A 22,652-nucleotide genomic window follows, 5' to 3' on the forward strand; every position below is an offset into this window, starting at 1 on the left:
GATAAACACTATCAAACATGAGGATGATGGTGAGGATGATGAGGAGGAGGAGGAGGAGGATGATGATGATGATGAGGAGGAGGGGGAGGAGGGTGATGATGATGAGTCACAACTCTTTAAAACTGGATTCTGATTTCAGCCTTTTCTCCAGAACTGAGGGTAGACCATTACATTCAAAGGGAAGGTTTCAGAAATGTGTGTGTGTGTGTGTGTGTGTGTGTGTGTGTGTGTGTGTGTGTGTGTGTGTGTGTGTGTGTGTGTGTGTGTGTGTGTGTGTGTGTGTGTGTGTGTGTGTGTGTGTGTGTGTGTGTGTGTGTGTGTGTGTGTGTGTGTGTGTCATCATGAAGTAAACAGAAACATCTGGTGTTCCTGTTGGAGCGTCTGGACTTTCCCACGATCTTCTCAGGAGGAAATAAACAGGTTTCACTTTGAAGCTGAGATGCACTCTACCACAGTGAGACACCATAACAATACAAAGACTTAACATAGTGCGTTTGAAGAGCAGGTTCAGAGCAAAACTATTCTTTTATAAAATAAAATAAGAAAACACAACAGCAATAATACAAATAATATGTTTTATAATTATGTTCAACATTATTATAGCGACAGCAGGAAACAAACAAAGTTGCTGAGAGGCTGAGGCCGGGCCTGTTTGATGTGTGACACGATACAAAAAGTACTTGCTGAGATAAAAAAAACTCTGTTGCAAAATAATGTAGTTTAATGACGAAAAACTCGGTGGTCAGACATAGACATTGTTATATTAATCGAAGCAATCATTTCAACTTGCGGTCAACAAAAAAGTACAACGGCCCTGTGTCACCCTCTCTTCCACACACACCACACGCGGTTCAGACCAAGTCTGAAGTTTGTATATTATTGACTTACAAATGATACATAAACACATGCTCTACCTAATTACACATCCAAAAAGGGGTGGGAAGAAGTTTACACTTATTTAATCCCATCTCTTCTCCCAAAAACCCTGTGTCACCCTCTCTTCCACCCACACCTCAGGCAGATGAACAGGATTATAATGAGAGCCACCCATATCCATGTGACCCAAGCCAACCAATCAATAGTGCTCAAACAAATATCTTATATAAAAACATAAAGGGTTACTAAACACGTTTCATGGCTCCTACAATTATATTCGAAAGTTAATACATTCTAATTAATATTAATATGTTGTAATTACCTCATTGTATTAATTGTATTTATTGTCATGCCATTCTGTGTGATGCTCCCGAGTCTGCGCACCCCGACCGGAAACTTTAATGTGTGTCCTTCAAAGTAAAAGTCACCAATATATATTTCTCATTCATAACAAACATTTTAATCTATTTTACTTTGAATTAGTGTTTGAGATGCATGAATAATATTAACATTGACGAAATATAGTACATAACTCACATTTACTTCCACTGTTTAAGACGTCTACTGCAGCAGGGGCTTTTATTGTGAAACTCCGTACGCAGCGTGTTTCTATTCTACTCTGTGTGTGTGCGTGTGTGCCTTTGTGCGTGTGGGTGTGTGTGCGTGTGTGTGTGTGTGTGTGTGTGTGAGAGAGAGTGTGTGTGAGAGAGAGAGAGAGTGAGAGAGAGAGAGAGGATGATGTCTCCTGTTCTGCTGTTGCTGCTCGGTCTGCTCTGTTTCATCTGTCTGCGCAGGAAGAGGTCAGAAATACTTCAAATACTTCAAATACACATACTAATGCTCACCCGATAACACAACGTGACTCTAATATGTATTCGTGTACTTATATTCACTTTACAAGACGCTGAAACTGTCCTCAGATATCCGCCTGGTACACAACAATACTTTACGGTAAAACAGGCAGGACTATTGTAATGCTTAAATATGCAAACGTGTACTTTTACTCACTTTAAAATAAGCATATACTTTCCTGCTGTAAGCGAGTACTACTGCAATACTTGTATATGTAAATAAGTGCAAATACTCACCTGAAAACACGACAGTATTCAGTGCAGGAGGTACGGAAGAGGATGAGGGTCACTTTGTTATTATTATGATTATTATTATTATGTTATAGTCAGTACCCGCAGTACTTTGTTATAAACTCACAAATACTATTTGATATGTCTGTGTTATGTGGTGTAACGTTGCTGCCTTCTTGGCCAGGTCAGCATTGAAAATGAGATTGTATCATGCTCAATGCTTTTATCTGGTTAAATAAAGGTTAAATACAAATAAAATACTCTCTAAAAACACACTGTTGCAAGTGAGTATTAGTACTTGTGTTAAAGTGAGATAGTATCGGTTCACTGGAGGAGAGTAACAAGTACTTATATTCACTTTAAACTCACTAATACTGGATATTGTACTTTATACTGCATACAAAGTTGTGCATGACAGATATGACCAAGCAAAAGTACTGAACATGTAGTAACATAGAAGTACTTAGAGCAAATGTATTAAGTACTCATTATGTAGTCAAATGTAGTTAAAGTACTCAAAGTAAAGGTATGTATCAGTAACACGTAGCCAAAGAACTAAATACCCTAAAAACATACATGTCTTTTTATTTTTCTTATTCATTTTTGTACATCTATCTATTATTTGTGTTAGTGTTCTCCGTCTCTGTTTCTCTTCCCGTGTCGGTAGGCTTTAGATTATCCTCCAGTACACTGACTCCAAGTACTTGTGTGTGAAAGTGTACTTGTGTGTACTCGTCAGATCATCTCGTTAACTCGATCGTTTACTGCTCTCTCTCTAATCTGATGACCTCCGTCACACACACAGTTAGATGTGTCATTACACACTGTATTAGAGAGAGTGTGTGTGTGTGTGTGTGTGTGTGTGTGTGTGTGTGTGTGTGTGTGTGTGTGTGTGTGTGTGTGTGTGTGTGTGTGTGTGTGTGTGTGTGTGTGTGTGTGTGTGTGTGTGTGTGTGTGTGTGTGTGTGTGTGTGTGTGTGTGTGTGTGTGTGTGTGTGTGTGTGTGCAGGAGGCCTGGTGAACCCCCTCTGGTCTCTGGATGGATCCCCTTCCTGGGGAAAGCTCTGGACTTTGGGAGAGACGCTCAGGCCTTCCTGCAGGAGCAGAGGCGGAGACACGGAGACGTCTTCACCGTCCATCTGGCAGGTAGAATATCATATCATCATTTCAAATAATATGAATGAATTTCCACCTCGCAGGTCCTCCCTTCATCACGTTTAATATATTCTATAATCATATTTTATGATATAACACATCACATTACCAGGGGGGTCAAACTCTATATCAAGATCAGCATTATGGTTACACTCAAAGGGCCGGTTGTAACTTTAAGACGATATAAATATACAGATATAAATACATAATATATATAAAATAGTCTCTTCAGTGGGCATGTCACTGAATGAGATGCATTGTGGGACATGTAGTTTATGGGCAACGTGCTTCTGTAAAGCGGCACGTAACCGTATAATAAACTTATTTTATTCTTTCCAGACTCTCGCGGGCCACATGACATGAAGTCTTGAGTTCGACACCCCGGACATATAATATCATATAATAATATCATATCATATAATAATAATAATAATAATACATTTAACTCAAAGTGCTTTCCTAAGTATTTAAAGTTAAAGGAGTTGCAGTCATTAGGTTGTAAGGTCCATAGGTCGATAGTCATATCATATGGAATAATGGTTTATCCTAATTGTATATAGTATTCTATAATAATATATTATACACAACAGACTAATTGTCCTGTACTTTGTTGAATGTGCTGAAAGATTTTGAAACTAAATGAATCAAAATGGACTCCCCTCCCCTTCAGGTAAGTACCTGACGTTCATCCTGGACCCCCTGCTGTACCCCAGCGTGGTGAAGCAGGGCCGTCAGCTGGACTTCCATCAGTTCGCCGACACCGTGGCCCCGCCCACCTTCGGGTACCCCCCCGTCAGAAAGGGCTTCCCGGGGCTCAGCGAGCAGATCAACCGCTCCTTCCAGCTGATGCAGGGAGAGCACCTGGGCGTGCTGACAGAGAGCATGATGGGTAATCTGATGCTGGTGCTGAGGCAGGATCACCTGTGCCCGGGGGGGGGAGGATGGAAGAGCGGCAGCATGTTCGACTTCTGCAACAGCGTGATGTTCGAAGCCACGTTTTTAACGATCTTTGGAGGTCCGGAAAGAGGGAGGCGACACGAAGGCATGGACGAAATGAGAGAGGACTTCCAGAGATTCGACCGCATGTTCCCCCTACTCATCGCCCAGGTGGGGGTCATAGTGTTCATGTTCCCCCTGCTCATCGCCCAGGTGGGGGTCATAGTGTTCATGTTCCCCCTGCTCACCCCCCAGGTGGGGGTCATAGTGTTCATGTTCCCCCTGCTCATCGCCCAGGTGGGGGTCATAGTGTTCATGTTCCCCCTACTCATCGCCCAGGTGGGGGTCATAGTGTTCATGTTCCCCCTGCTCATCGCCCAGGTGGGGGTCATAGTGTTCATGTTCCCCCTGCTCACCCCCCAGGTGGGGGTCATAGTGTTCATGTTCCCCCTGCTCATCGCCCAGGTGGGGGTCATAGTGTTCATGTTCCCCCTGCTCATCGCCCAGGTGGGGGTCATAGTGTTCATGTTCCCACTGCTCATCGCCCAGGTGGGGGTCATAGTGTTCATGTTCCCACTGCTCATCCCCCAGGTGGGGGTCATAGTGTTCATGTTCCCACTGCTCATCCCCCAGGTGGGGGTCATAGTGTGCATGTTCCCCCTGCTCATCGCCCAGGTGGGGGTCATAGTGTTCATGTTCCCACTGCTCATCGCCCAGGTGGGGGTCATAGTGTTCATGTTCCCACTGCTCATCCCCCAGGTGGGGGTCATAGTGTTCATGTTCCCCCTGCTCATCGCCCAGGTGGGGGTCATAGTGTTCATGTTCCCCCTGCTCATCCCCCAGGTGGGAGGTCATAGTGTTCATGTTCCCACTGCTCATCCCCCAGGTGGGGGTCATAGTGTTCATGTTCCCACTGCTCACCCCCCAGGTGGGAGGTCATAGTGTTCATGTTCCCACTGCTCACCCCCCAGGTGGGAGGTCATAGTGTTCATGTTCCCCCTGCTCATCCCCCAGGTGGGGGTCATAGTGTTCATGTTCCCACTGCTCATCGCCCAGGTGGGGGTCATAGTGTTCATGTTCCCACTGCTCATCCCCCAGGTGGGGGTCATAGTGTTCATGTTCCCCCTGCTCATCCCCCAGGTGGGGGTCATAGTGTTCATGTTCCCCCTGCTCATCCCCCAGGTGGGGGTCATAGTGTTCATGTTCCCACTGCTCATCCCCCAGGTGGGGGTCATAGTGTTCATGTTCCCACTGCTCATCGCCCAGGTGGGGGTCATAGTGTTCATGTTCCCACTGCTCATCGCCCAGGTGGGGGTCATAGTGTTCATGTTCCCACTGCTCATCCCCCAGGTGGGAGGTCATAGTGTTCATGTTCCCACTGCTCACCCCCCAGGTGGGAGGTCATAGTGTTCATGTTCCCCCTGCTCATCCCCCAGGTGGGGGTCATAGTGTTCATGTTCCCACTGCTCATCCCCCAGGTGGGGGTCATAGTGTTCATGTTCCCCCTGCTCATCGCCCAGGTGGGGGTCATAGTGTTCATGTTCCCACTGCTCACCCCCCAGGTGGGGGTCATAGTGTTCATGTTCCCACTGCTCATCCCCCAGGTGGGGGTCATAGTGTTCATGTTCCCACTGCTCACCCCCCAGGTGGGGGTCATAGTGTTCATGTTCCCCCTGCTCACCCCCCAGGTGGGGGTCATAGTGTTCATGTTCCCACTGCTCACCCCCCAGGTGGGGGTCATAGTGTTCATGTTCCCACTGCTCACCCCCCAGGTGGGGGTCATAGTGTTCATGTTCCCACTGCTCATCGCCCAGGTGGGGGTCATAGTGTTCATGTTCCCACTGCTCACCCCCCAGGTGGGGGTCATAGTGTTCATGTTCCCACTGCTCACCCCCCAGGTGGAGGTCATAGTGTTCATGTTCCCACTGTTCATCCCCCAGGTGGGGGTCATAGTGTTCATGTTCCCACTGCTCACCCCCCAGGTGGGGGTCATAGTGTTCATGTTCCCACTGCTCATCGCCCAGGTGGGGGTCATAGTGTTCATGTTCCCACTGTTCATCCCCCAGGTGGGGGTCATAGTGTTCATGTTCCCACTGCTCATCCCCCAGGTGGGGGTCATAGTGTTCATGTTCCCACTGCTCATCGCCCAGGTGGGGGTCATAGTGTTCATGTTCCCCCTGCTCACCCCCCAGGTGGAGGTCATAGTGTTCATGTTCCCCCTGCTCATCCCCCAGGTGGGGGTCATAGTGTTCATGTTCCCACTGCTCATCGCCCAGGTGGGGGTCATAGTGTTCATGTTCCCCCTGCTCACCCCCCCAGGTGGGGGTCATAGTGTTCATGTTCCCCCTGCTCACCCCCCAGGTGGGGGTCATAGTGTTCATGTTCCCCCTGCTCATCGCCCAGGTGGGGGTCATAGTGTTCATGTTCCCCCTGCTCATCGCCCAGGTGGGGGTCATAGTGTTCATGTTCCCCCTGCTCATCGCCCAGGTGGGAGGTCATAGTGTTCATGTTCCCACTGCTCATCCCCCAGGTGGGGGGTCATAGTGTTCATGTTCCCCCTGCTCATCGCCCAGGTGGGGGTCATAGTGTTCATGTTCCCCCTGCTCATCGCCCAGGTGGGGGTCATAGTGTTCATGTTCCCCCTGCTCATCCCCCAGGTGGGGGTCATAGTGTTCATGTTCCCCCTGCTCATCGCCCAGGTGGGGGGCATAGTGTTCATGTTCCCCCTGCTCATCGCCCAGGTGGGGGTCATAGTGTTCATGTTCCCCCTGCTCATCCCCCAGGTGGGGGTCATAGTGTTCATGTTCCCACTGCTCACCCCCCAGGTGGGGGTCATAGTGTTCATGTTCCCCCTGCTCACCCCCCAGGTGGGAAGTCATAGTGTTCATGTTCCCACTGCTCATCGCCCAGGTGGGGGTCATAGTGTTCATGTTCCCCCTGCTCATCGCCCAGGTGGGGGTCATAGTGTTCATGTTCCCCCTGCTCACCCCCCAGGTGGGGGTCATAGTGTTCATGTTCCCCCTGCTCACCCCCCAGGTTGGGGTCATAGTGTTCATGTTCCCACTGCTCACCCCCCAGGTTGGGGTCATAGTGTTCATGTTCCCACTGCTCATCCCCCAGGTTGGGGTCATAGTGTTCATGTTCCCACTGCTCATCCCCCAGGTGGGGGTCATAGTGTTCATGTTCCCCCTGCTCATCCCCCAGGTGGAGGTCATAGTGTTCATGTTCCCCCTGCTCACCCCCCAGGTGGGAGGTCATAGTGTTCATGTTCCCACTGCTCATCCCCCAGGTGGGGGTCATAGTGTTCATGTTCCCACTGCTCATCCCCCAGGTGGAGGTCATAGTGTTCATGTTCCCACTGCTCACCCCCCAGGTGGAGGTCATAGTGTTCATGTTCCCACTGCTCACCCCCCAGGTGGGAGGTCATAGTGTTCATGTTCCCCCTGCTCATCCCCCAGGTGGGGGTCATAGTGTTCATGTTCCCACTGCTCACCCCCCAGGTGGAGGTCATAGTGTTCATGTTCCCACTGCTCACCCCCCAGGTTCCCATCGGCCTGCTGGGAAGAACCCGGGCGGTCCGGAGCAAACTGATCGATCGCTTCCTGCCGCACAGGATGTCGAGCTGGACGGGAACTTCTCAGCTGATCAAGACCCGATCAAAGCTTCTGGAGCAACACGCCTCGCTGAGGGACACCGATAAAGGAGGTATGTTTGATCTGAGGATACCTGAGACTTAAAGGTCTCCTATCATGCAAAGTCACTTTCTGATGTCTTCTCCACACCATGTGTCCCCGGTGTGTCCCCGGTGTGTCCCCTGTGTGTCCCCGGTGTGTCAGGAGACTCTCAAAGTGATGTCTTCTCCACATCACCATGTGTCCCCGGTGTGTCCCCTGTGTGTCCCCGGTGTGTCAGGAGACTCTCAAAGTGATGTCTTCTCCACATCACCATGTGTCCCCGGTGTGTCCTTGTGTGTCACCATGTGTCCCCGGTGTGTCCCCGGTGTGTCCCTGTCTGTCACCATGTGTCCCCGTTGTGTCCCCGGTGTGTCCCCCGTGTGTCCCCGGTGCGTCCCCCCGGCTACAAGGGTCTGTTTGGGGTCTGGAGCAGGACACTTCAGAGACATGTCCTTATATCTGAGACCTGTAACAGGGACAGTGCACATTAATCCAGAGTTAGTCAAGACGCTATTTTTCATCTGTAGTCCCCGGACTGATCAGTCAACCTAAAGACACATTTCATTTCAAAGTAAATACTATCAAATTAAAACATGCAACATACAGTACTGGAAATCTTAATAAATAACACAAAGCAGAACAATAAAACAGAACAATAAAACAGAACAACAAAACAGAACAATAAAACAGAACAACAAAACAGAACAACAAAACAGAACAACAAAACAGAACAACAAAACAGACCAAAAAGATCACGTTAAATCTCAACCTGAGCTCAGTGCTCTGGAAACCTCTGCATTGATGCCCTCTGCTCTCCTTTAGCCCATCACTTTGCCATCCTCTGGGCGTCGGTGGGCAACACGGTGCCCGCCTGCTTCTGGGTGCTCTACTTCCTGCTGAGGGACCCCGAGGCGCTGCAGGCCGTCCGGCAGGAGGTCCTGGAGGTCCTGAGGCTGTCGGGGGTGAAGTTCAGCCCAGAGGAGGACCTGACGCTGAGCAGAGAGCAGCTGGACAGCATGGTGCTTCTGGGTAAGAGAAAACATCACTAACACCGGCTTGAGCTTCAATCTCAGGATGTCCTTCTGTTCCTCTTAAGAATGAAGAATCTCAAAATCCTGACTCTTTGCTCAAAATTCTGACTTTTTCTCAAAATTCTAACTTTTTCTCATCAATCTAAAAAAAATCGGACTTTTTCTAAAAAATCGCAACATTTTGACTTTTTCTAAAAATTATGACTTTTTTCTCAAGATCTCAACATTCAGACTTTCTCCTAAAAATGTCAAATTTCTGACTTTTTCTCCAATTTCTGACTTTTTCTCAAAAATTATGACTTTTTCTGAAAATCTCAGAATTATGACTTTTTCTCAAAATGTTGACTTTTTCTGAACAGTGTCCTTCACATGCTGATATCCAAGAGAGGGAGTTCCACAGTCACAAGATGGAGGAATAGAAAGCAGTATTCAATGTTTACTTCAGATTAGCTCCACGTCAGAAATGATCATGCTTGTCATATGTCTCTCTCCATAGAGGCTGAGTCATCATGTTAATCAGATAGCTATCATATGCCTCAAACAGTCCTGATGCTCTTCTAGGTCATCACACATCCTGTCATGTTCACAGCTACAGTTGATACCTTTGATATCATGCTGCTCTCATGTTGGAAGAGGACATTCAGGATATTCAAAACATTATGGAATAATAAGAAAGTGAAAGAAGTCTCATTCAATATTTTACAAAACCTTATTTCCCCCATGGACCAAACCTTCCTTCTTGCCTTTCACGATTTCTGTCATTTAAGTGAAACAAAGAATCAGTCATTTAGCATCACTGTCTGATGTCTAGTATTCTCTTACCAGAAAAACGGGACTGAATTAGTTTTTGGTTGAAATCAGGTCTTTGGTACTTGTATGATCAGACCTGAGATCTGTCAGTAAACACTGTTGAAGGGTTGAGTGTGATCTCACGTCTCTATTCCCCAGAGAGCTCCATCAGCGAGGGTCTGCGTCTGTCCTCGGCCTCCACCAACATCCGGGTGTCTCAGGAGGACTTCAGTCTGCGTCTGGATGAAGAGCGCTCTGCGTCCGTGAGGAAGGGAGACGTGATCGCCCTCTACCCCCAGAGCATGCACATGGACCCCGACATCTACCAGGACCCCCAGGTACCCCCCGCTTAGCGTTAACCACGCCCACTTCACATTAAAGGTCTCCTATTATTCTATTTTTAGGCACATATTATATCAGGGTGTCCGCGGGGTCTTAAAAAGTATTAAAAGTTGATAAATCAATTTAGCGAAAACTAAGGCTATTAAAAAGTATTAAAAGTCATTTTCCAAGGTATTCAGAAGGTCCACAGCAATGACAACATGAAACAGCCTTTCATTTACTGAAACGACATGTCGGGAAACCCCCTCAAGGCGGCCCCATGCATAGCGCGCCGTAAAATGCTGCTTCTTATTTAAAGTTTCGTTGCCTTGCTCCGCTCTGTGTGTGGGGGGGGGGGTCCCAAGGTGGGCAGACCGGCATACGCAACGCTCTGGGGGTCCAACGGCTCCGTGTGTGCCCTATATAATCATTTTCTGATAACGATGAAAGAGCCCGCCTCCCTCTCCCCACGTCTCCTGCTGCTGCTGGGCTGTCAGAAGAGGGGGAGGAAAAGAGAGGCAGTCACCGTTTATTAAATATTATTATATTATTATACAGAGAACAGAGTCGTTATCATTTTGTTTGAAAGCTCAATAAATAACAAAGAAGACCTCTGACCGGCACTTTTCTAATTTTGTACGGAAGATTTAAACTTTAGAGGACATGTTGACCGGCGGAACATTTTTTTTACGGAAACTGCCGCACGGTCCCCTCGTTCCTTGGAAGAGGCGGTGAGGTGGGTGTTTTTCATCTGCTGGTGGACTACCTGAGAGATATACAGCAGGAGAACACGCCGTCCACCGCGGAGAATAAACAGAAGGGCAACCATGCTCCGGGGTCTTCTTCACTGCTTTTGGTGTATTTTGGGCGGCAGCAGCGCCACTTACAGGCCTGGCATATGTACTACAGCGTTTCCAGCATTTCCAGCGGCCTAGTGTGAACGGACACGTTAATGAATCGAATGCGTGTGAACGGAAGACTTTTTTGCGTTTGCGTATGCGTTTTACCGTATGCGTCCTCGTGGGGCCGGGGTCTAAGCCAAACTATATACGGTCACACAGATCTGCTATTTTAAAGTAAAGTCAACACATATAGACCCTAAATATAGTCTATATTAAGAACGAGAAAAGTCTTAACATATATATCCTTTTTTGTAAACATATGACAAATGTGTGAGGGTGATGACGTCAGAGCATCGTCCTATGTGCCAGGGCTTAGCCCCGGACAGCCCCAGCCCAATTTAACCCCTGGGTATTTGTGAGGGAGCTCCTATATGGCATTACCCCGCTGAAGCTCACCAAAGTTTAACATATTTCATAGTTCAAAGTTTTGTCAATTGTTTTGTTTATTGGTCAAATACTGGTTTCTAATGGTTTCTGAGGAGTTTGACTGGAATGAAAGAGCACAGAGTACAGAAGCAACAAAGCAGCATACTGCATTAAACCTGACCTTCACAGAGAGGTTGAAGTTCATGTGGAGAGGAGGCTTCAGTAGTCTGTCTGCACTCTGTTTAGTTGTGCTATCTTACAATCAATATAGTCAATGTGAGGTAAAGTGTGGAGCCAATGTAACCGGTTAGAACTCAAAGTTGCGATGAGGTCTTAAAATGTATGGAAAGGGTCTTAAAAAAGGTCTTAAAATTGATTAAATTTGACCTCAGGATTCCTGCATATACCCTGTATAGGATATATAAAAACACATGTCTCAGAGACAGGTTGAGCCCCAGGTGGGTTGACGTACGAGGCATTGGACTTGATGTCGTGGTGCAGACATAAAAGCAAAACAAGAATTTAAAAACACAGATAGAAAACTATTTTAAGAAAACTATAATAACATTAAAAAATAAACAAGAAAAGATATTAGCAGATATTATTTCCTTTGAAATAGAATGGATTAAAATATAATTCCTCGTACGTGTCAACCTACCTGGTGATGAAGCTGTTTCTTCTTCCTCTTCCTCTTCCTCCAGTCGTTCCGCTACGACCGCTTCGTCCAGGACGGCCGTGTGAAGACGGACTTCTATAAGAGCGGGCAGAAGCTGAAGTTCTTCCTGATGCCCTTCGGCTCTGGCGCCTCCATGTGTCCCGGACGATACTTCGCCGTCAACGAGATCAAGCAGTTCCTGAGTCTGGTGCTGCTGTACCTGGACCTGGACCTGCAGCCGGGTCAGAACCGGGTCTCTCTGGACTACAGCCGGGCCGGGCTGGGCATCCTGCTGCCGGACGCAGACGTACGCTTCCACTACCGGCTGAGAGCCGCCAGCCAGAGCCCGGCCGAGTAGCTTCCACCTTCATAACCTCTCGCCTTAAAGCTCTCCTATCGTGCTGTTTTGAGGCGTACAGTATATTATGGGTCTCAGATGTATACAAATATTTTTTTAAAACATGTCTTTGAAGTGTTTTGCTCAAAATACCAAACAGATCACCCATTCTAGCCATGCTTCAAACCCCTCTTTTTCTACTTAGCGCTACTTGCTAATGTAAACACAGACCATAGTACTTCCAAAACACGTCAAACCCAGTTTGGATTGAACCACGCCCACTTAACATTAAAGGTCTCCTATCATGCTGTTTGTAGGCATACATTGTGGGTATCAGATATCTGAAGTGTCCTGCTCCAAACCCCAAACAGATACTTCTAGCCCCCCCCCCCTCTCTTCCAGCTGTTACTAAAGAGATGACTCTGGGTCTGTAGCTTTAATAACAAATAAAGAAAGAGAGTAGATCTCGTTCAGATTCAGGGCTTTAGAGGAGCTGCTACTGGCTACAGAACATGACATTGAGTTATACACATGTGGTGCAGGCAAGCACACAGAACACACATTGTGTCACCCTCTAAACCAGTGGTCCTCAACTGGTGGGTCGCGGACCCGTTTATTTTGAAGGCCCGATTTTCTAACGCTGTGCATGCAGTAGGCGTCGGACTGGAAGTACCGGAGACCATAAACGGTTTTGAAAACTTCTGTGACGTAGTGATCATCTTCTCAATAAAACATCTTTGCTGATGTTTGTTGAGTCTTCTGGCCAATCAGAATCAAGTTTTCTTCACTCACATCTGCGACCCATTCGGAACGGGTCCGCGACCCACCAGTTGAGAACCACTGATCTAAACCACATTCACTAACCCAGTTGAGCAGTTTGAATTGAGAGATGGCTTCTGATCTGCTGACATGAATATTATCATCATAGCTTTCTGTTCTCTGATAACCCTCACTTCCTTCAGAGCGTATTGTGACGGGCTAGCAAGCGTCTCTCACACATCACGTTCCTTCACATTCGCTCACATTTCAAATATATTGGAGCCTGCTTTACTTTTTCTTTATATTAACATAATAACGCTGATTTCTCCGGAACAACTCCCCGACCCTCCTGCCAGGCAATGGACGTCCACTCTCTGGAGAGAGACCTCCAGCGTGTGTCCCTGCCATGGGGACTCTGTTTATTTCACACTTCCAGGACAGAGACCGGGGAAATCTCCTCTCTGTGGCCCCTCCAAGAGCCCCAAATGACGGACTAATGACCTCCAGCGTGTGTCCAGCAGCCGCTGATATGGACGGAAATCTGTCAGTTTCGTTAACATTTGAATGGCCAAACGGACGGACATATGACCATTTCGTTAAAACGCTGGACTGAAGCCTGTGCAGGACCCCAGTGAGAGCTCCAGACTGTGTGCCCTGTGTTAGGGAACCCTATGAATGGTGTACATGAGTGTATACATGTTTTAAATAGTAGGATACCTCCAGGGTTCATCACCACATTTTACAAGCCAGGGAAGGTGCATGAATCCTGGGTAAACATTGTTTAATTGTTTAAGTGTTTTTAAATGTGTGGAACAGTGTTTTGTCACTTTCAAAACTCTCCTGTCATTGACCGGAGAAATTGGGTCGATGTTGTATTCAATCTGACCGTTAATATTCCAGTGAGACGAAGTACGTACAATGACCGGAGTGATCCCATTCCCTGACCCTCCTGCCAGCCCCACCCACAGGAAGGAGTCCCAGTTCCCTAACCCTCCTGCCAGCCCCACCCACAGGAAGGAGTCCCAGTTCCCTAACCCTCCTGCCAGCCCCACCCACAAGAAAAAGACCCAGTTCCCTGATCCTCCTGCCAGCCCCACCCACAAGAAGGAGTCCCAGTTCCCTGACCCTCCTGCCAGCCCCACCCACAAGAAGGAGACCCAGTTCCCTAACCCTCCTGCCAGCCCCACCCACAAGAAGGAGACCCAGTTCCCTAACCCTCCTGCCAGCCCCACCCACAAGAAGGAGACCCAGTTCCCTGACCCTCCTGCCAGCCCCACCCACAAGAAGGAGACCCAGTTCCCTAACCCTCCTGCCAGCCCCACCCACAAGAAGGAGTCCCAGTTCCCTGACCCTCCTGCCAGCCCCACCCACAAGAAGGAGACCCAGTTCCCTGACCCTCCTGCCAGCCCCACCCACAGGAAGGAGTCCCAGTTCCCTGACCCTCCTGCCAGCCCCACCCACAGGAAGGAGTCCCAGTTCCCTGACCCTCCTGCCAGCCCCACCCACAGGAAGGAGTCCCAGTTCCCTGACCCTCCTGCCAGCCCCACCCACAGGAAGGAGACCCAGTTCCCTGACCCTCCTGCCAGCCCCACCCACAGGAAGGAGTCCCAGTTCCCTGACCCTCCTGCCAGCCCCACCCACAGGAAGGAGACCCAGTTCCCTGACCCTCCTGCCAGCCCCATCCACAGGAAGGAGACCCAGTTCCCTGACCCTCCTGCCAGCCCCACCCACAGGAAGGAGACCCAGTTCCCTAACCCTCCTGCCAGCCCCACCCACAGGAAGGAGACCCAGTTCCCTGATCCTCCTGCCAGCCCCACCCACAGGAAGGAGACCCAGTTCCCTAACCCTCCTGCCAGCCCCACCCACAAGAAGGAGACCCAGTTCCCTGATCCTCCTGCCAGCCCCATCCACAGGAAGGAGACCCAGTTCCCTGACCCTCCTGCCAGCCCCATCCACAGGAAGGAGTCCCAGTTCCCTGACCCTCCTGCCAGCCCCACCCACAGGAAGGAGTCCCAGTTCCCTGACCCTCCTGCCAGCCCCATCCACAGGAAGGAGTCCCAGTTCCCTGACCCTCCTGCCAGCCCCACCCACAAGAAGGAGTCCCAGTTCCCTGACCCTCCTGCCAGCCCCACCCACAAGAAGGAGTCCCAGTTCCCTAACCCTCCTGCCAGCCCCACCCACAGGAAGGAGACCCAGTTCCCTAACCCTCCTGCCAGCCCCACCCACAGGAAGGAGACCCAGTCAGTATGAAAAGTATTAAACACTATATCACCTGTTAGACCTACCCATGGATCACTGCTCACATCACCTTCAGACATATTGAATGTTATATATCTAAACCCTCACGGCTCAGTCTCTCTCTGAGGTTTATATTTCTCCCTCTGGTTCAAATAGTGTTAAAGGTTCAAATCACAGTCAAAGGTCTGAGTGTTTGGTCATTTGTTTCAAAAGAGTCATTTCAATCACTGCTGGGTAGTTCAATCCGTAATGAAACATCTCACTCTGGGCTTTCACATTGATACGAGAGGAAGTCTAGAGTGGCAGGAGATGGACTTTAGTACAAGTATCTTAAAGTGCAGTACTCGAGTTGATGTACTTAGTTACTCTTGATTGGCTTCTTAAAAACATCACATTCTCAAATGATATGAGTTCATGATATAAGGTGGAAACGGCTCATTGTGCACGATGCCCTTTCAGAGTATTACATATTATGCTTCTGTTAGATCTGTTTTACCGATGAGGTTTATAAAGAGGGGATTGTTCTCTTTCTATAGCTTTTACATTTCACCAAGTTATCAATAAATATATATTTTAAATCAGTGAATAATGAGAGACTGGTTTGTTTTGTTTCTGTGTTTCTGACCATAAAGAAACCTGTTCCCCCAAACTGTTCCCCAGCCGCTGCCTTCGCCCTCATGCCCGGCCCCCTGAGTTCGCCCGCTGTGGCCTTGGCCCCTTTTTGAACTCTGCCTTGCCCCCGGGCCGTCCGCCCGAGACCCCCACCATGAACTCTGCCTTGCCCCCTCACTGGCTGTTTCTGAGAGGCAGAGATGGAGGTTTGTATTTCTTCACCCTCCAGTCCTGCAGGTGGCGCTGATGCATCTATTGAAACCTAAGAAGAAGAGTACAGGTGTTGGTTTTACTCAGCGCCATATAACAGGACAACGGAAGTCCAAAAACGGTTATCGCTACGTGGTTCTTGTAGACGAGGATCGTTCCCCGGAAGTTCATGGCGGGCAATGTGAATGCATTAGGCTTGTTTGAGACGAGCGAGACCTGCGCAGACCTGCGCAATTGCGATCAACGTCTTGCTCGTGCGTTGCATGATGGGTAGTCATTTTGTCCGACTTGCTCTGGAGGCTCGCTCACATGAGACGTTGAAATCTCGCGGGACAAAGACGCCCGCAGCCTTGAGAGCGAGGCGCGGCGAGGCGGGGGAGTTCCTCTCCATGGGCTGAGGAAGCGAAATGCTTGATGGGAAACGACTCGCTGGTATCTCCAGCTGAGCACTCATTGGTGGGTTTTACCCCGTGCTGCTGATGAAGCTCTCCAATTGGCTCGGCAAAAGTTTGTTGTTGTTTGTGTCAGTTTTACGTCGCCCCCTCCATTCACATTTTTCATCATTGTTCCACAATGTTTATCATCATGAAATGAAGATCTATATATACTATACTGCTTACCTTTTTCATACTTTATATATCTGACTATCAAAGGACTCGCAGCAGCAGCATGATGATGATGATGATGATGATGATGATGATGATGATGATGATGATGATGATGATGATGATGATGATGATGTTAAATGTGTTGTTTTAGGAACATCCATTGCAAATACATGGAATTCAATAAACATTGAATAGCATGTCATGCAGTTTGTCTGAGCCTTTTCCCCCGTGTTGTCCTGGTTTGCTGTGCTGCCTCCTAGTGGCCACCATGGTTTGCTGTGCTGCCTCCTAGTGGCCACCATGGTTTGCTGTGCTGCCTCCTAGTCTCCACCATGGTTTGCTGTGCTGCCTCCTAGTCTCCACCATGGTTTGCTGTGCTGCCTCCTAGTCTCCACCATGGTTTGCTGTGCTGCCTCCTAGTCTCCACCATGGTTTGCTGTGCTGCCTCCTAGTGGCCACCATGGTTTGCTGTGCTGCCTCCTAGTGGCCACCCTGGTTTGCTGTGCTGCCTCCTAGTGGCCACCATGGTTTGCTGTGCTGCCTCCTAGTGGCCACCATGGTTTGCTGTGCTGCCTCCTAGTCTCCACCATGGTTTGCTGTGCTGCCTCCTAGTGGCCACCATGGTTTGCTGTGCTGCCTCCTAGTGGCCACCATGGTTTGCTGTGCTGCCTCCTAGTGGCCACCATGGTTTGCTGTGCTGCCTCCTAGTGGCCACCATGGTTTGCTGTGCTGCCTCCTAGTCTCCACCATGGTTTGCTGTGCTGCCTCCTAGTCTCCACCATGGTTTGCTCTGCTGCCTCCTAGTCTCCACCATGGTTTGCTCTGCTGCCTCCTAGTGGCCACCATGGTTTGCTCTGCTGCCTCCTAGTCTCCACCATGGTTTGCTCTGCTGCCTCCTAGTCTCCACCATGGTTTGCTCTGCTGCCTCCTAGTCTCCACCATGGTTTGCTGTGCTGCCTCCTAGTGGCCACCATGGTTTGCTGTGCTGCCTCCTAGTCTCCACCATGGTTTGCTGTGCTGCCTCCTAGTCTCCACCATGGTTTGCTGTGCTGCCTCCTAGTCTCCACCATGGTTTGCTGTGCTGCCTCCTAGTGGCCACCATGGTTTGCTGTGCTGCCTCCTAGTGGCCACCATGGTTTGCTGTGCTGCCTCCTAGTCTCCACCATGGTTTGCTGTGCTGCCTCCTAGTCTCCACCATGGTTTGCTCTGCTGCCTCCTAGTCTCCACCATGGTTTGCTTTGCTGCCTCCTAGTCTCCACCATGGTTTGCTGTGTTGCCTCCTAGTGGCCACCATGGTTTGCTGTGCTGCCTCCTAGTGGCCACCATGGTTTGCTGTGCTGCCTCCTAGTGGCCACCATGGTTTGCTGTGCTGCCTCCTAGTGGCCACCATGGTTTGCTGTGCTGCCTCCTCGTCTCCACCATGGTTTGCTGTGCTGCCTCCTAGTCTCCACCATGGTTTGCTCTGCTGCCTCCTAGTCTCCACCATGGTTTGCTTTGCTGCCTCCTAGTCTCCACCATGGTTTGCTGTGCTGCCTCCTAGTGGCCACCATGGTTTGCTGTGCTGCCTCCTAGTCTCCACCATGGTTTGCTCTGCTGCCTCCTAGTCTCCACCATGGTTTGCTGTGCTGCCTCCTAGTGGCCACCATGGTTTGCTGTGCTGCCTCCTAGTCTCCACCATGGTTTGCTGTGCTGCCTCCTAGTCTCCACCATGGTTTGCTGTGCTGCCTCCTAGTCTCCACCATGGTTTGCTGTGCTGCCTCCTAGTCTCCACCATGGTTTGCTGTGCTGCCTCCTAGTCTCCACCATGGTTTGCTGTGCTGCCTCCTAGTCTCCACCATGGTTTGCTGTGCTGCCTGGGGATGCTCAAATCGCTCTGAGAAAGGAGTACGAATGTACGGCTTCCCCACTGACACAGAGCGGAGGAAAAAATGGCTGGCACAAGTCAGCAGGAGCAATTTCATGCCCAACAGCAAAAAAAAAGATATGTGAGGTAATTATATACAAACACTGCATTTGCACTTTTTCACAAAACGAAAACCACACCATTGGGAAAGCTTAATGTTTTGTTTAATACAAAAAAACAGGGAAAGGCTTGAAAAACACTGAGAGTTGAGACTCAGGGTGCAGGGTGAGGGTCTCAGTGCAGGTATTCAGGCTCCATTGAATCCCCCTCTGGTTCTTGTGCTGAAAGAGGGAGTAACAGACAGGAGAAAGGGTTATACACACCTATATAGCACATCTATTGGATGGGAAATTGCCTTGGGGAGATAAGGTGTGGTCTTTGTTCCCAACTGAAGTTATGGAACTTTATTATGTGTGAGTTTAACAAAGAATGACAAATGGCATCAGGAACAGATGTGATATGAATTTCTATAAAGTTGTCTCACTTTCTTGGTCATATTTGATATACAGTATGTAATGAGTATAACATGTCCAGTAAGTATAAAGTGTTTCCTAATACTGTGTATTCAACCACTATGGTATAGTGTATGGTACTATGGTATCCTAGCTTAATCTGTTATCTGTAAACGTTCCCTAAATCTACTAATGTAGGGATAACCCACTGACATCCTTTAATACACATGTTCATTTGAATCAGATGTACTGATAATATCCGCAATATAAATCTTTAAGCTTCTTCTTACCTTTAAAAGTCCGTCACGAACGGTCTATTATGCTGCAACTCTACAGCTCTGCTAGCCTTGGCGCTAACTTCCGGGGAACGATTGAGAGGCTCCACGATCCGCCATTGCTGTAAAAAAGTGGTCCATTGGAGTGAACGGAGATGACGTAACTCTCAGTCTATACGGCGCTGGTTTTACTAACAAACTCATTGAAGTGCTGTGTTTGTGGCTCTAAGCCTTAAACCTGACTGGCTTTGTCTCCTGAAACCCTCAGGTCGTCCTTTCCTCAGGTGAGTTTTCATTTGACTACATGTTCCTGTTTTCAAACGTTATAATCTGCAGGTAACACCAGGTGATATCATGATGATCAATATGTTCTAACCGTGTTAGCAGTGTATCTCATGGAGGTGTGTTCATGTGTTATCACAGGCTACAGGTGAGTTTATAGAAAGTGGACATATCTTCAGAAACACCTGAACACCTGGGAGGGACACTTTCTCTCCTGACTCTTTGTTTACCTTTACACTAATCTAGAACATATTTAATCTCTCAATAATTAGAATAATATTTAGTTTCATCAAACACACACACAATATTAGTCAGTATTATAATCAGAAAAACTTTATTTATCTTTGGGGGATCGTTAGAATTTGGTTACTTGATTTTAGATTTACAATTTCAAAAAAATCACATTGTAAGATGAATGGATATAATATGGCAAAAATAAACATGTAAGATTCATGTTTCACCATAATGACATTGATAATGATATTAATGCTGAAAACAGGAATAATGCTGGAAATGATAATACAAATCTTATTTTACAGAATATTTTAAATATAAAAACATCTCCTGCATTAAGTAGATATATTTGATTCAGTTCTTAATGATCATTCACCAACATTTCATAATTTTGACTTGTTTCGAAAAAAGAAATTCAGAAATAATGAAAATTCTAACTTTTTTTCTCAGAATCTCAGAATTCTGACCTTTTGATCTGAAAATCCAGAATGTGAACTGTTTCTTACAAATTCTGGCTTTTTTCAGAAAAAGTAAAAAATCTGGCTTTTTTCATTGTTGCCCCGAAAGTGGATGAATCTGGAACCAACTCTTCAAACATTATAAAGTCACAGAAACCTTCAGAGGTAAAACCTTCAGTTCATTCGTCTTAAAGTATGGGAACACCCTCTCAGTGAAAGTGTGAGTGAAGGTGTGTATGAGTTTGTTAGAGTCAAGATCAGAGAACCACAGCTTTCCTCCGTTATAGTCCAGATTCACTCTGACCCTCTGGAGCCTCTTCTTAATTGAGAGATCAGTGAGACCGGATGGAGAGGAGGCTCTGTATCTACCTAACAAGTCAATCCATATTCTCCATGATCCAGAGTCTAAGTCTCCCTTCCTCTGTGCAGACTCTGCTAACACACCCAGATCCCACCACATACTGCCTCCAACCTGGACGTCCCAGCTGTGAGTCCCTGAGTCAAAGCCCTCAGAGCCCAGGACAGAGCGGAGATCCAGCCTCTCTGGATTATCAGGAAGCTCCTGTCTCCCTCCTGGTCTCACAGAGGTCAGATCTTCAGACAGGTCGAGGTATGGACCAGCAGTGTTTGGGTCCAGGACCACAGGATGGTAGGACACCATGTCCTTCATCTTGCTCCAGATGTTGAAGCTGAGGTTGCCCAGGTGTTTGGCCTGGTCTATCAGAGCTCCTGAGGGCAGCTGTGGAGCCTCCAGCAGGGGGCGCTGCAGCCTCTCCACTGCAGCCTTGTAGCTGAACAGGAAGGAGACGTCTTCAGCTCTCAGCTCCTCCTCTGTGGCTCTGACTGTGTGAGAAATAGCTGCTATCTCTCTGCTCACAGCCTCCATCTTCTCCTCCATCATCCTCCTCTTCTGCTCCTCTTCCTCCCTCAGTGCAGCCATCCTGGCCTCCTCTTCCTCTTCTAGAAACTGGTGAAGCTTCTTAAACTGCTTCTTAATCTGCGTCTCTGTGTGTTGAGCCTGGACCTTCATGTGTTCTGCTGTTTGATCAAACTTCACTTTAACTTCTTCAAAAGTCTCTAACTTCTTCTTCAGAGGCTGCAGAGACTTCTGGAGCTCCTCTCTGAGACCCTGAGCAGCTTCATCGATGGGTCTGAATCTGTGCTCGCTGTGTTGCTCTGAATGTCTGCAGACGAGACACACTGGCTGCTGATGGTCCAGACAGAAGAGTGTGAGTCTCTCAGAGTGCAGACTGCAGAGAGCCTCTGGAGGTCTCTGCTCTCTCTCCTCTAAGAAACTCTCACACAGGTTCTTTAAGGTAAAGTTAGCAGGAAGTGAGTTCTTTGAGTGTCCCGTCTTACAGACCGGACACTCCTTCCCTTCTTTCTCTCTCCAGCAGCTCTGCACACAGTCTCTACAGAAGCTGTGGTAGCAGGACAGGATGACGGGATCTTTAAAGATGTCATGGCAGACCGGACAGCTGAGGTCTCTCTCTAACCTGGAAGCCATGATTCTCCGGTTGAATCTGAAAGCTCGGTCTGTTTGCCTCGAACAGGAAATCAGGTCAACTTGATGATCAGATATCCTCTTCAAAACGTTGAGTCTCTGTTCCGTTGCAGCTTGTTGAAGTGTCCCCTCCTTACCGTTACCTTCTGAGAGTAGACAGACCGTCTCTCCGTGTGTCTGCTGTACAACCTTTGTCCTCTTGTTAGGAGCGGCAGGCGCGTCACATGAGGTTTGTTCGCGCACTTGGAATTTGGACTTATTTTAAAGGATTTTTCTACCTTTTTGAAGAGAAAGTCAAAGTGACCTGTCAGTAGATCCATAAACAGATGGTGGTCCAGTCTGTGGGGGTTTTCATATACCCTGGCTTCAGCATCACGTAACCTCCTGTTGTGTTTCTGAGGTCTGAACTTTGCTCAGACCTTTATCACTTTATGGTTTTAGCACTCAGAGTTGCCTGTGAGGTGATCTCATCAGACTACGCAGACTTTGAGTCTTTTGTTAATCTAGTATCTCCAGGGTCAAAGTGAATCCCTCCATGAAGCTCTGAAACTGTGGACAAATGTCTTAACTGAAGCTAAAGCACTTCTGAACTCTTATATATATATATATATATATATATATATATATATATATATATATATATATATATATATATATACATATATATATATATATATATACTTATTTTAAGTTGCTGTGGATAAAAGCATTTGCTAAACCAAATGTAATGCAAAGAGAAACATGAACTGGGTATGTTAAATATCTACTTTTGATCTGCTGTGGCCCACAAACAGACCCCTTCAGGAAACAGATACACATTGTTAGATAGCTCAAATTATCACCAAGCTTGAAAAAAGACAAAACAAGAACATCTGGGAAGCTTTGAAGAGAGGATTGTGGCCAAAGCAAAACCTCCCAAATCCAAACCAACCGAGGGGACGAGGAGCTCAGGGGCCTCATTTATAACGCCGTGCGTAGGATTCACGTGGGAAGG

At 47.9% G+C, this 22,652-nt stretch overlaps 3 protein-coding genes across 3 annotated transcripts; 2 read left to right on the forward strand and 1 right to left on the reverse strand.

The window, feature by feature from the left end:
- The first annotated feature begins 1,498 nt into the window (after positions 1 to 1,498).
- cyp7b1 (cytochrome P450, family 7, subfamily B, polypeptide 1) lies at positions 1,499 to 12,591 on the forward strand. Its single transcript, XM_079649249.1, has 7 exons — positions 1,499 to 1,676; positions 2,967 to 3,103; positions 3,783 to 4,219; positions 7,591 to 7,753; positions 8,545 to 8,751; positions 9,702 to 9,880; positions 11,833 to 12,591. Exons 1-7 carry the CDS (start codon positions 1,612 to 1,614, stop codon positions 12,142 to 12,144), a joined length of 1,500 nt encoding a protein of 499 aa, XP_079505375.1. The 5' UTR covers positions 1,499 to 1,611; the 3' UTR covers positions 12,145 to 12,591.
- A 426-nt stretch (positions 12,592 to 13,017) lies between these two features.
- On the forward strand, positions 13,018 to 15,701 carry LOC307018810 (uncharacterized protein). Its single transcript, XM_079649250.1, has 2 exons — positions 13,018 to 13,238; positions 14,289 to 15,701. The coding sequence occupies exons 1-2, from the start codon at positions 13,033 to 13,035 to the stop codon at positions 15,130 to 15,132; spliced, it is 1,050 nt and encodes a 349-aa protein (XP_079505376.1). The 5' UTR covers positions 13,018 to 13,032; the 3' UTR covers positions 15,133 to 15,701.
- Positions 15,702 to 19,815: 4,114 nt separating this feature from the next.
- Positions 19,816 to 22,052, reverse strand: LOC307019615 (nuclear factor 7, ovary-like). The gene has a single exon (XM_079650614.1). The coding sequence runs from the start codon at positions 21,659 to 21,661 to the stop codon at positions 20,294 to 20,296; it is 1,368 nt and encodes a 455-aa protein (XP_079506740.1). The 5' UTR covers positions 21,662 to 22,052; the 3' UTR covers positions 19,816 to 20,293.
- Between the last annotated feature and the right edge of the window lie 600 nt (positions 22,053 to 22,652).

Source organism: Notothenia rossii (genome assembly GCF_949606895.1).
Source record: "Notothenia rossii genome assembly, chromosome: 9".
Lineage (NCBI taxonomy): Eukaryota > Metazoa > Chordata > Actinopteri > Perciformes > Nototheniidae > Notothenia > Notothenia rossii.